This window comes from Theileria equi, assembly GCF_000342415.1.
Source record: "Theileria equi strain WA chromosome 4 map unlocalized gcontig_1105316255041, whole genome shotgun sequence".
Classification (NCBI taxonomy): domain Eukaryota; phylum Apicomplexa; class Aconoidasida; order Piroplasmida; family Theileriidae; genus Theileria; species Theileria equi.
In genome coordinates, this window is record NW_004668225.1 from 1187289 (window position 1) to 1199734 (window position 12446).

The 12446-nt window shown below is 42.6% G+C and overlaps 4 protein-coding genes and 1 pseudogene across 4 annotated transcripts; 2 read left to right on the forward strand and 3 right to left on the reverse strand.

Moving 5' to 3' along the window:
- Nucleotides 1–122: 122 nt before the first annotated feature.
- Nucleotides 123–3426, reverse strand: BEWA_049850 (hypothetical protein; the record flags this gene model as incomplete). The annotated part of the gene is made up of 5 exons (XM_004831913.1): nucleotides 123–382; nucleotides 440–599; nucleotides 1066–1324; nucleotides 1358–1643; nucleotides 2022–3426. 5 exons carry the CDS (start codon nucleotides 3424–3426, stop codon nucleotides 123–125), a joined length of 2370 nt encoding a protein of 789 aa, XP_004831970.1.
- A 531-nt stretch (nucleotides 3427–3957) lies between these two features.
- BEWA_049860 (signal peptide containing protein) lies at nucleotides 3958–4371 on the reverse strand (the record flags this gene model as incomplete). Its single annotated transcript, XM_004831914.1, has 2 exons — nucleotides 3958–4100; nucleotides 4134–4371. The coding sequence occupies 2 exons, from the start codon at nucleotides 4369–4371 to the stop codon at nucleotides 3958–3960; spliced, it is 381 nt and encodes a 126-aa protein (XP_004831971.1).
- A 776-nt stretch (nucleotides 4372–5147) lies between these two features.
- On the forward strand, nucleotides 5148–8387 carry BEWA_049870 (hypothetical protein; the record flags this gene model as incomplete). The annotated part of the gene is made up of 1 exon (XM_004831915.1): nucleotides 5148–8387. The coding sequence occupies one exon, from the start codon at nucleotides 5148–5150 to the stop codon at nucleotides 8385–8387; it is 3240 nt and encodes a 1079-aa protein (XP_004831972.1).
- A 160-nt stretch (nucleotides 8388–8547) lies between these two features.
- BEWA_049880 lies at nucleotides 8548–10620 on the reverse strand (annotated as a pseudogene).
- Nucleotides 10621–11698: 1078 nt separating this feature from the next.
- BEWA_049890 (signal peptide containing protein) lies at nucleotides 11699–12223 on the forward strand (the record flags this gene model as incomplete). The annotated part of the gene is made up of 2 exons (XM_004831916.1): nucleotides 11699–12001; nucleotides 12041–12223. The coding sequence occupies 2 exons, from the start codon at nucleotides 11699–11701 to the stop codon at nucleotides 12221–12223; spliced, it is 486 nt and encodes a 161-aa protein (XP_004831973.1).
- Nucleotides 12224–12446: the final 223 nt, after the last annotated feature.

Sequence of the window (12446 nt, forward strand, 5' to 3'; positions counted from 1 at the left end):
AAATTCCACATGCAATGCACAAATAATGTCGTAACATACACAAATTCGTGTCTTTTATAAACTAAAAACTTGACAGGAGGGCGGCACCCACGAGAGTCCGAGTGGAGCTCCAGAGCGCGCGCCTATTCCACCTTTTGCTTCCTTGACCTCAAAGATACAAAGATGGCGTACACTAATGCGATTGGAGGGGCAAGAGAGGTAAAAATGGTAAAGAGGATGCGGAGGATTTCTGGGATGCTCTTGCACTTTATGATCTTGTAGTCCATGAAAAACGAGTCCCGATCATTCACGTACTGGTACAAGTCCTCGTCAAAGGGGCTGACGTAGCCCAGAACACGCTCTCCAGACTCGCTGTAAATTCCACCGTCCCACTTGATTTGACCTAAATGTGCATGTAGAGAGATGGGGAATGAGGATAGACAAAGGGCACAAAACAAACTTGTGGATGGGTCATAGTCGAACTCGATGATTCCGTAGTTGTTGAAGAGGTAAATGTCCGTCTTGTAGAATGATAACATGAAACGGATCGTCTTGTGTCTATTCATTGAATGGTGACAAAGAGAGTGAGTCAAACTGCTCGACGTGATTTCAACCATTCCCTGAATGTTTTTATGGGATGCGAAATATGGAGTAGTGAGCAATGGCGAACAGAGTGAGCCTGAGCGACTAACAGGAGCTCTTCCGTCTAGTAGGATTAAGGTCATTACTGGAGTGCAACGGAAGGATGAATGACCTACCGACGTCAGAGACTAGGGACTAATGGCGACTGTACTTCAGTATGGGAGCTTGTGTATTCATTGGTAGATGGAGGAGTTAGCCATGATGCCAGAATATCTCAAGCCTTGTGTTTGGGCAGACTCCATTCATTCAGCATCTTAACTCGCTGTTTTACAGCTTGTAATAGCTCCTATACTGTGTATACTCGCCATTCCTCCGCTTTTCTACGGGCATATAGTCGCAAAGCTCATTGCATTCGCTCATACTCCTTCATGCTACGCATTACGGTCGCTCTAGTCCCTCATCCTTCGGGACATTTCGCTACGCTCAAGACAGCATTATACTCACCTTATTTTGAATAATTTCTCCATAATGTACATCTCCAGAAATAATGAGAGGCTTCTTTGGTTTGGTCTCCTTGATCAGGTCAAGGAGTCTCTTTTTGGCGGATGGAAGCAGTCCCCAACTCTCACTAACTGGAAAGGTGGTAAATACCTGGAAGGAGGAGACAATGACATGTGCTTTGGCGTCGGATTCATAGAGTTGACCCTGAAGCCATTCCCACTGTTCCTCTCCCAAAACGTCGCCAGGGTGATTACATCCGATCCTACATTTTCCTATATACACGAACAAGACATACCCCAAGAAAGCGTTAAAGAGCCTTTTGAGGAAGATTGATCTTGACTTGATAAAGGTGAGTTTGCATGCTTTACAGATACAGTTGTAGAAGCACTCCCTATTATAGCGAGTATCTAGGACTATGATTTTCACGTGATCCTCAGGGTCTTTTGGGTTAATGTACGATATGGAAAAATAGGCACCAGTTCTCTTTCTCCTGTAATGATCCTTTGGTTTGCCGAAGAAATCCAAGAGGTATTGCCGAGATATCTCCTTGTGAACGTATGTACCGTCACCGTCATTTATACCTGCATGTGCGTGTTGTGAGTGTAACGTGAGTTGTAGAATGCAATCATGGAGTAAAGTAGGTGCGATGAGAGCCCAGAAGAGTGAGGAACTGAGACCATAGGCTTTATCCAGAGAGAAACTGGAAAACAGAGAAGTGAGAGTTAATCCAAAAGAATATTATGCAGATTAATAGGGGTAGTCTCCTTCATTTTGGAGCCAACATTCACTGAGTGGCTGTCTTTCAGATGTCTTCATCCTCTTTGGTATGCGAGTGTGACAATGCTAGGACCAAACTAGTCAGTATAGAGTCCCTAGTATCCCTACTAGAGAGTCCATAGACGCCCATTAAATCTGTCTAACCCAGGGATCTCCTTTATAGTTTTGGTATAACTTATAACCCTTATATCCCAAGAAACCAGTTAATCCGGATCCTGCAGAGGTAGCAAAAAAGTATCCAGCTATAGCAATAGGAGCTTCAAGAAGTCCACCAGTAGAACGTGCAGAAGTAGGAGTAGGAGATTCAGCAGGTTTTTCAGGAGGATGGGCTTCAAGAGCCTTTTCAGTTATCTCAAGAGCTGCCTTTAGAGTATCTATACCTGTTGTATTAGCTAAATCATAGCTTGTCTCTCCAACTTTTGTTATAGTTTCTAGTACTTTTTTATTACTAATGGCCCAAATAGCTCCAGAAGTTAGCCCTCCAATTATGCTTCTAAGTAGTTCTCCTATACCAGAGCCTCCAGCATCACCATCAGGTCCTTGATGTCCAGCACCAGCAGAAGCACCTGGTTTTTGAGGTGGAGGCGGAGGAGTTTCAAAAGATACTACTGTATTTGATTTCTTATTGCATTCTTGATAGATTCCACATTTAGCCTCTGTCAGTGCATTTTTAAGCTGAGTCCAGTTTGTGCAGGTTCCACTAGCACTATCAGGTGTTATTCCTTTGATGTTGGTCGAGACTTTTGTCCACTGTTCGTCTTTATTGTTAATACCAGTAGGACTTTTAAACCACTTGTTTTCCTCATTTCCTTCAACGTATATCAGTTTTGGATTATTGTTTTTGTAGAATGCGTATACGGTTGTTACGCTTGGAGGAGATTTGTGTCCATTCAAAGTTATTCTATTCCTAGTTTTCTCACCAGTAGGATCATACTTTATAGCTGCTACCCTCCATTCGCCAGTATTAACGGTGTGTTTGTAGCAGTCGGCACTTTGATGCAGTCCCTTACAGGAAACCTTATTAATAGTAACAGAGACCCTCCCGCTAATACCATTATGACTGTGAGTACTGCAACAGTACGTGTTATTATTTTTATGTACCTCAGAATTCTGAAAGGTGAGATTTATGGTAACTGCATTGTTAAGTGAACAGTTAAGGCCATCCAGTTTCTGTTCAAGTTCCTTACCGGAGAGTTGAGTAGTTCCAGCTGGACTCCATTGGATATCGCCACCTCCCTTGTTTGAGCTGTATCTAAAATTTGTATCATTAACCTTAACTTCTACTAGGAGGGGGGTTTTTAAACCCTGGTCATTATCCCAGTACCATACTGCAAGGTGTTTAATTCCATCACTAGGGTTTAAGTCAGAAGCTGGAGTAGCTCCATACCTCACTTCGCTAACCTTAAAAGGTGACCCGTCAGGTGAAGTATGTATGAACTTTAAGAAGCCGGATTCAGGGGGATTCTCTTCCCTAGTCAGCTTAACTTGTTGGCCAGTGGATCCATAAGGAGGTACAGTATAAACCTTTTCTGCTGAACCATCAGGACTTTCCTTTATGTTAATAGTAACAGCAGGTAGAGCAGTCATTCTGGGTTATGATCTAAGTGTCAAGTTATTTTTAGTTTCCAGATGCTCATTCATCCTCCATGTTCAGAGAGATTGTCTTTCAAAACTCTGAGATTAATGAGAGTCTCAATGCGACCAAAGGGAGCAGACCAGTACCTTACCTACTCCTCATCCATGCATTCATCCTCCCTCACAACTAGCTTACAGTCAGAAAAAGTGTCCACAGAACAAGAACTGTAAGGACACAAACTCCTCCATTTTATACGTTCACTCTCCATATACTCCCTTTTCCATCAATCACTCTAGAGACTCCCTACGGTCGTCTAGTACTCTCTTACTAGGCCATCATACTGATCATCCTTCTCTTCTTTAAGCTCCCTGAATGTCACCAGTCCTTCTAGCTAAAGCCATCAAGCAAACGCCCGTCTACCACCATCTAGAGATGGCGGCACGACTTCCAGATTCCCTAGGGTCATCTGGACCTGGCATTCGTACCTACTACGTAGGATCCTCCTGCCAGCTCATCCATTACTTTGTCCATGTATTCGCATTCTACACATCATTCTTACCATAATCGTGGTCGTCGTAGATCCCGTCAAACTTCTTGACCTCCTTGGTGAACTTGACATAGCTTTCATTCTTGGCCATTTTGTCGTATGCGTCCTTTATACATTCGGGTGTGCAGCAGAGTAGATCTGAAAAGATGAACATTTGCCCAGGAGACCCACCTGGGTAGGTGTTATCGCCTATAAAGAGGAAAAGGTCGGGATTGTGTCCAAGAATGGAATTGTATATCTTGGTCATGTCGTATTTGGCCCTTTGACAGCTCCCAAAACCCAAAGTCTTGAGGGATTCCTCCACAAGCTCGTCGCTTGGCAACTTGGAGAAGTTCGTGCCATATCTCCGCTCATAATCACTTACTGCTGCCACAATTGCAACCAAGAGGAAGAAAGGGAACAAGTCCATCGTACTTGAAAAAGTGCAAAGCATGGAGTGACCAAAAGAGTTCGGGGTAGACACTTGGGGTGGTGACAGTTGGCCAGAGGGAGCGATTGCAAGGGCCGACAGTAACTCCTCTATTCAGCGTCTTTGGGCCACTCTTTACGTCCATCAAGTTCTTATCTAACATTGTGCAAGTTTTTGAGACGATGGACGGAGAAAAGGTGCCGTCTTAGATGGCGCTAGGCAAGGTGCCAAATACGGAAATGTCCGTCCAGTGTGTACCCACTTACTGGTCTTTTTAGTCCACCTATATGTTTTAATTACTGTTACAATGAGTTTTTTGGTTATAAATTGGCCACTAATGCATAAACGGCGCTGGACATCCCCGCAGAGGGGAATGGGCCGTTTCTCTGGGAGATCATAGGTTTATGTGCCCATAGCATGAAGTTAGAGGACACGTTAGCCATGGAGAAAGGATGTGTGGTTGGGAGAGGAGCTGTAGCGCTTGAAAGGGGAGGCTGGAAATGCCTATACCACTCTCATGCATCCACTGGAATTTTAGAGGATTAACGTAGCGATGGAAAAGAGTCCAGAAGGAGTCACCAACCGTAAAGTAGACGATCCATACTGTACTACTGAAGACTGTGTTGATAGTTGTTCATCTTGTTCTGTGGATAGTCTCTCTGACAGTGAGCTAGTCTTGTGAGGGAGGATGAATGCATGCTTGTCTAGACAGTAGTGCATTGAGACTACTCATGGATCTCAGAGTTTTGAAGGAGCATACTCTCTGAACATGGAGGATGGGAAAGGATGTACTCTATCTTGAGCTAAAGAATAGATGTAGCGAGTCAGGATGTAGCTGTAAAAAAGATGGTGACTTCATTGCTGAAGAACATGCTAACACACCTGGGGGATATAATGAACATATCCATAGACTTAGGAATAATGAACCATTCACGCTCTTCAATGTAAAATACAATGGTGATATTGTTAAGGACCCTTATAATGCTTATGGAATCACAGGAGTATTGGTGTACTATGACAATGAAAATAGGCCATATGTGATTCAACTCCAAAAACAAGGGATCAAGGACTACTACGTCAACAATAGTCCATCTAATGGAATATATGGTAACACATTTTGGGATAGAGATAACAGTCTAAGTAACCCTGAAAGACTTAAGGAGAAACTAGAGGAACTAAGCTGTAAGTATGCTGGTTCGGTTTCGGTGGATATCTTCAAAAAGATAAACAGAAAAAAGTACCGCTGTAGTCTTGATGTCAACATAGTAGGAACAATCTTCACGGATAATATCTATGAATTCAAGCAAACTGCTCAAGGCAACAAACCATTAAAGGTCCATTCAATTAAATACAATGGTACAGAGATTCCCATAAATATTCCTCCAGAGGGAGTCAAGGAGATTTCCACATTTTATTGGAAACACCATCTAGGAAAACCACTCGTTGTAAAAGTTATAGATAGCAATAGTAAGTCAAAATATTATTTTAACCATGGCAGAGTTGGTTTGCAATGGCATGAGAGGCCACTTCAACCTGATGCTAAACTAGAAGATGCAGTAGTTGAACATAACTGTGTACGCAATAGGACCACTACTATAGATTTATCACAAAAGACTAATAACAAAACATACTGTTGTACTAAAATATGTAGATATGAGAAAGTCAAGGTTAGTAGGCGATCATCAGACGCATTTCCAGGTTTTGTCATTTATGAACATGCTTCAGATGATGGACTCCCATTCACTATTGGTAGCATAGTAAAAGATGGTGCTAAACAGGGTGGTATTATGTTTCCCATCAGGCATGCTTATAGCGTTTCTGTTTATTATGCAGAGAAATGTTTGAGTGAACCTATTTTTCTGGAAATTTTGTATGCTAAGGATGGATACAGAGAGTATAAATGGTACAAGCGCATCACAAGGAATGGCTGGGACCACATATATAATATACCAAGTACAAATACTGAGATCAATGAAGATTTAAGAAATAATTTCACGATAGTAGCTACTTTACTTACTAGTGGCTGCAGTCCCAACAGTATCCCTGAGGATAAATTAGCCACTAGGCCGGAGCCAGAACCACGGGAATCCCCAAAAGAGACACTCGATGATCTAAAGCGGAATACTAAATTAGGATTTTCTGTTCCTATGGGACCAGATGATGATGCAGAAGAGGAAAAGAAGATTGAAGCAGAAAAACAAAAGGTATTAGCCGAAGGGAAACAATATATCCATCCGGACCATAGGACACTAAATAGTCTCAATAAAAATCCTAGAACGCTTTCTATAACTCCTGAGAAGCTAGCTCCGATAGTAACGAAAGTTGTAGAGGAGGTTAAGCAAAAGATACCAGCTCAACAACTCCAACAAGCTGTTGTTCCATCACTTCCACCTGTAGCTGCATTAACCGCTTCTTCCGGAGTTATCATAAACATAAAGGAAAAGCCTGATGATGGGAACGGACCTTATTTATACCCTGATGGATCTGGAGAAGTTAGTCTTACTAAGGTTGAGTATCCTCAAGGTTCTGGCTTTTATAGGTTCAAGCATACCAAGAAGGGAAGCAATGGACAAGCTTTCCATGTTAAGAGCGTTCAATACGGAGGTAGTACAGTTTCAGATATAAAACCAAAAAATGGTGAACCTATAAAGTCCTATTCTGTCTGGTACTGGTCCGGAGATGGTAACATGAATAATCCTTTATTCATAGAAATTGAGAATAAAAATGGTACGTATGATTATCATGAAACTAAGGGATCTGATTGGAATAAGTATATTAGAGATCCTCCTCTAAGCAATAATGAACCACTCCCACCTGATCCCCTTGAACAGAAACTAGATGACCTTAACTGTCAGCATAATGGTGCTGTTGTAATTGATCTAACGTATGATAAATATAAGGGAACTCAGAACAGATATTGTTGCAGAAGTCATACTGCTGATAAGAAAGTCTCTGTTACCGGGAATAAAGTTGCTAATACTATTCCTTACTACAAGCATCGCATCGATCTCCAAACTACGCTCTCTGGCATTAAGTATTACTCAAATGGTAATACTAACTCTCAAAGAAAAAGAATAAAACTAGCTGGACATGGCTTTCCCATCCCTGGTTCTCTCAGCGTCTACGCATTCTACTGTTCGGGTAATGATCCCAAGCTGATATATATAAATCCTACCGGAAAGGATCAATATAAAGGATGGTACAAGCAAAGAGGTTCTGATAATCTAGAATGGGAGAAAGTATCGGGAATATCCCAAGATCCAGATAACATTAAAAGCTGTAAGGAGGAAAACTTCGAACAACTTGTGAGGGAACTAAACTGCGGCTATTCACCATGTCCTAAACCTACTCAACCCTCATCTCCAGAACAAGAACCGGAACTTAAACTTGATAGTGATAGTAAAGCTGAAGTTTATAAAGGCTCCGAAGTCGACCTTAAACCTAAATCTATTCCTGATGAAAAACTATTGGAAGCGATTAGTAAGACTGTCAGTCATGGACTAGCTGGACTAGGCACAACTCTTCACCTGGTTGGCAAGGTTCTTAAAGCTGCTAATACTCAATTTCAAGAAACTCAATCTAAACTTACTGCTGACCCATCTAACAAAGCTGATGCTAATCCTCAAGATGGAGCTATGACTCCTGGATCTCTTAAACTAGCACAATATGTTCTTTCTCCTATAGGTTCTAATACTGGTTCATCTCCCCAAGGTGAAAATGCCCAAGCTGAAACTGCTGATGGTGGACAAGTTGCTAGTGGAGTTAAAGCTGGAATAGGAGTTCCTGATGGAGCTACTGCTGAATCTAGTCAACCTGACTCTACTGAAGCTCTTACTGCTCCTCAAGAAGGTGAAACTCCTGCTGCTCATCATGTCTCTTCTCCAAACTCTCCTCCTTGGGTTAAACCTACCTCCTATGTATTGACTGGAGTTGGTGTTATATCTGGCTCTCTTACTGGATTTGGCTGGTGGATCTACAAACGTTCTAAAGGAGATCCTTGGGTTAGACAGATATGAGACTCTATGGAGATACTCTAGGGATACTGAGTGGTTGCTCTAATGGAGTACTACCATGGATGAAGCATACCAGACAAGCATTTAAAACACTAGAATGAAACATGGACCATCATGAAGCCCCTTCGTCTCCATCTCACGTATACATAAATGAAGTAACATCTTAAGATTGGGTAGCACTCGTAACCTCGTGCTTATGACCCCTTTTATTTCCACCCTTGGTCTTGAAGTCCTTGGTTCCATTTTTCCCAGTAAAATTCTTGACCTTGTCCCTTGACGATTTAACCTCCGTCTGGAGAGTATTCTTGAGTCTATTCCTCTTTTCAATAACTTTTGCCGCCCTCTTTTCATTCTCAGCAGCTCTTATATAGTTATAGTCATCTTTGCTAATTATTCCATTCAAATAAAGCTCCTTTAGAAGCGTAAAAAATATTCCTCCAGAGGTACGTCTCCTCTTACCATCTGAAGTTAAAACGCCTCCATTCCGTTCAATTTGGAGTGTGAGATCAAAAATCGTTTTGCAGACATCAGCACCAATTCTGCAAACGCATCTGTGGATTTGGTCAACATTTGGCTCCTGCAGAGCCGCAGCGATTGTAGAAGAAAGCATAAGAGTCATCTCAGAGTCAGCATTTTCAGCCGTTTCCGATTCTCCAGAAATGCTAGAAAGGAACGAATAAAGCTCCGTGTGTCCTCTAAGGTTTGCAAGAGCCAGAGGCGTTAAAGACCAAACGTCTGGTTCATTTATAAATCCAAATTTGTCAATCAATATGCGCATATTCTCTACCGAACCTGATAGAGCTGCGCTGTGAAATGGAGTCCTTCCATTCACATCCTTTATGGTGACATCCGCTCCAAGCTCAATTAAAAAGCGGAGATACTCCGAGTTACCCCTACACGCAGCATAGTGAAGAGGTGTCATATTTGATGAATCTACATCGTTACAAGTTGCTCCATTTTCAATAAGCACCCTTGTGAGCTCTACATTACCCTTTATTGCAGCAAAGTGAATTGCAAGAGAGTAAACATCAATCAACCTAGAAGGAGCACATCTGTGCTTGAGCTTTGTGAAAATATTGCATCCAGAGCTTATGAGCAATTTTGCCACGTTTGTATAATTCTTAGAAACGGCAATATGCAGGGCGCTCCATCCCTTTTTGTCAACTTCGTCAATGTTAATACCACGTTCTAGCAAGTAGCGCACGCATTCAACAGAGCCTGATGCGCTAGCATAATGAATGGCGTTTCTGCCAATGTCATCAACATAGTCTACGGATACATTACCCATCCTACGCATAGCCTCAACATCGCCGCTAAAGGCTGCCTTGAGGAACAACCCGTTTGTATCAAGAGGTGATGAAAAGCTAAAGTCTGCCTTGTTGCCATCATCATCCTCTAGGGTCGTTGTAATTTTAGCGATTTCTCCAACTGCTGAGTTGTTCACATTAGTACTGACAGCAGTCTCAACGGTTGTTCCGGAATATCCATCTGCAGGATAGTCGCAATCAGCACCCAAGGGCGACTCTCTCTCCTGTGTTGGAACCCGAGGATTGATGCACATGTCGACAAATCTGTATATATTTAAATTCAACCTCTGTTTCGACTCTGCGAGAGTATCCATGTAGAGTAGCTCGGATTCCTGCAAAACATTGGGAGTTGGTGCATTGTCAAAGTCCACAGGGGTATTGTAGGATGTGTCTATAGCACCCAAATTCGCGCTCTCTTTACCCTGCTTCTTGTTGGATGGTGTAGAAACCTTTCCAGACACCTTCTCCTTTTTAGCCTTGCTTGTTTTTGCATTACTAGGGGCATCTTTGGTAGTAGAAGTCTTTTTGTGCGAGGGACCGCGTGTTTTTGGTTTTCTAGGGCTCTTGCCTCCATCCACAATGGGTGCATCCTCCGTTGTTGCAGCATCTGTAGTCACGCAATCAGCAGCATTCCCCTTGGCGTGTGTCTGCAAAATGTCGTTAAACTTTACGAGGCTAGAAAAGAAGAGTTTGCCCATTTCAGACATGAGTTTATCATTGAGCACGACAGAGTCATTGGAGATGTTCAGACTGCTAATGAGATTCTCAAGGCCAAAGGACGGGGGTATGGCTGTTGTCGCCGGTTCAGCATCCGGTGTATTTGCGGTAGACGTTGCCGAATTTTGGCCAACTGCTCCCCCCCTGGCGCCATGTCCCTTGGTGTTACGAGGGCTCTTTTTCTGTCCACGCCCCAAAGAAACGCTAGCCATTATTCCCTTGTATTTGGCATGCTCCTGTTTTTTGTAATGTGTGAAATCGGTGGCGTTTCCTCCACACCTTTCTTCCTCCCTTGTTTGTCCGAATCAAGACCCTTTTTGCCTGTACACTTTTGTCTAGCTGGCTCCACACGCACCTTTACACGATACCTTTCTACTCTCAGTTGGGCGTTGCGGAACAAAGAGTCATATTTGAGCTCCAGACCTCTTTTAGAAAACTCCGAGAACTGCCCGTAGGGAGCCGACAAAGCTGTCACAAGTCGGTGTTTGAGATTAAAACAAAGTGTGACGGGAAATGATAAATTTAGACACAAGTTGACGGATTATATCAAGTAGAGGATTCCCAACAAAGTCGACGCCGACGGCGCCCTTGTGGGATAAACTCAAAGTCGCCCAGTTGCCATGTTTCCCGTACACTCCGCGTTTTATGCCCATTCTACTGTCACACTGGACCGTTTGGGAGGATGCGGGCGAAATGTGTGCGGGGATGCAAAATGTGGAGTGTATACTCGATGGCGCCACCCCTGGAGAGCTGGTGAGCTACGGAATGCGCAGTATTTAGGATATATAGTGAAAAGTGTCGGAAAGACAAGGCAGTATGGATAAATGGAGCCCAGATGAGGGCCACAGCGGGGATACGGGAACATGGGTACCTAGAATGAGGGCTAGAGGAGAAAATTCTCCGATTTTTCAACGATTAGTGGTGGTCCTACGATACCAGGGGAGTTGTGTGAGATGCCAAGCATCGAGTTGTCTATTCGGAGTCTCGTTAATGTGATCATGGACGATAATGCAGTTTTATAAGGATAGAGAATGTAGTATGAATGAGGGAGGCTTATGGAATGCTCATGCAGAGAGACTATAGGCTCTCTTAAGGATGACTCTACTTACTACTGTGGTAAAGAGAATGGCTCTAGTCAGCCTAGTAACTGGACCGGTGTTAAACTAGAGACTGGGAATAGGTACCTGTCTCCAACAGACCTGGGAAACTACTTGGAAATTTAATCAGGCACACTGGAGTAGGAGTGAATGTATCAGACCTTCAGAACAAGCTTAACAGGATGCTGTTTTAATGGTAGATGTGATTGTTACAACTCCCTTAAGGATACTAGTATTAGCGACCCTTATTATAAGCATACTCTGTCTAGATCTCAAGGATACTCGTGAATACTGGTCAGAGAAGAATTCTACAGGAGAAAAATACCTTGTTTCTGTTGATTTTCGGAATGGAAATTCTAGCTCTAACATTGATCCTCCTCAAGGCTTCCGTAGGTACATTCACAAGATGGATTCCGGATATAAATTTTGCGTTGAGAGGATCAAACATCAAAATTTTAATCTCACTATCTGCCCATGCATTGAAGAAGTTAATGAGGTTAGTGTCTAATATGAAAAGGATACTAGGAAAGACCAGGCTACTGATCCCCTCCTACTTTGCATTAAGAGGTCCATGCATAATTCTGAGAAGACTGACTCCACTTATTGCTACTATTGTAAAGTAGAATATAGCTGCTGGTACAGGTACAAGAATGGAGAATGTAATGAAATACTACCTGGAAATAGAGACACTGCTACTGGACTAGGTAAACTGCTTTAAGAACTTAAGGACCAACCACATAAACTTACTAAGGACAACTTCTCTAATGTTGCTAGTACTCTTAAGAATCTCCAGTATGCTAGCGAAAATCATGAGCATACTTCTCTTGTTCATCTCTATACACTCTTATACCGCGAGTATTTTGCCACAATGCAATTTTTCCTATTGTCTAATTACCTGAACATCCTAAACTTCTCATTTTATGCAGTCTTGCAACTTAAGA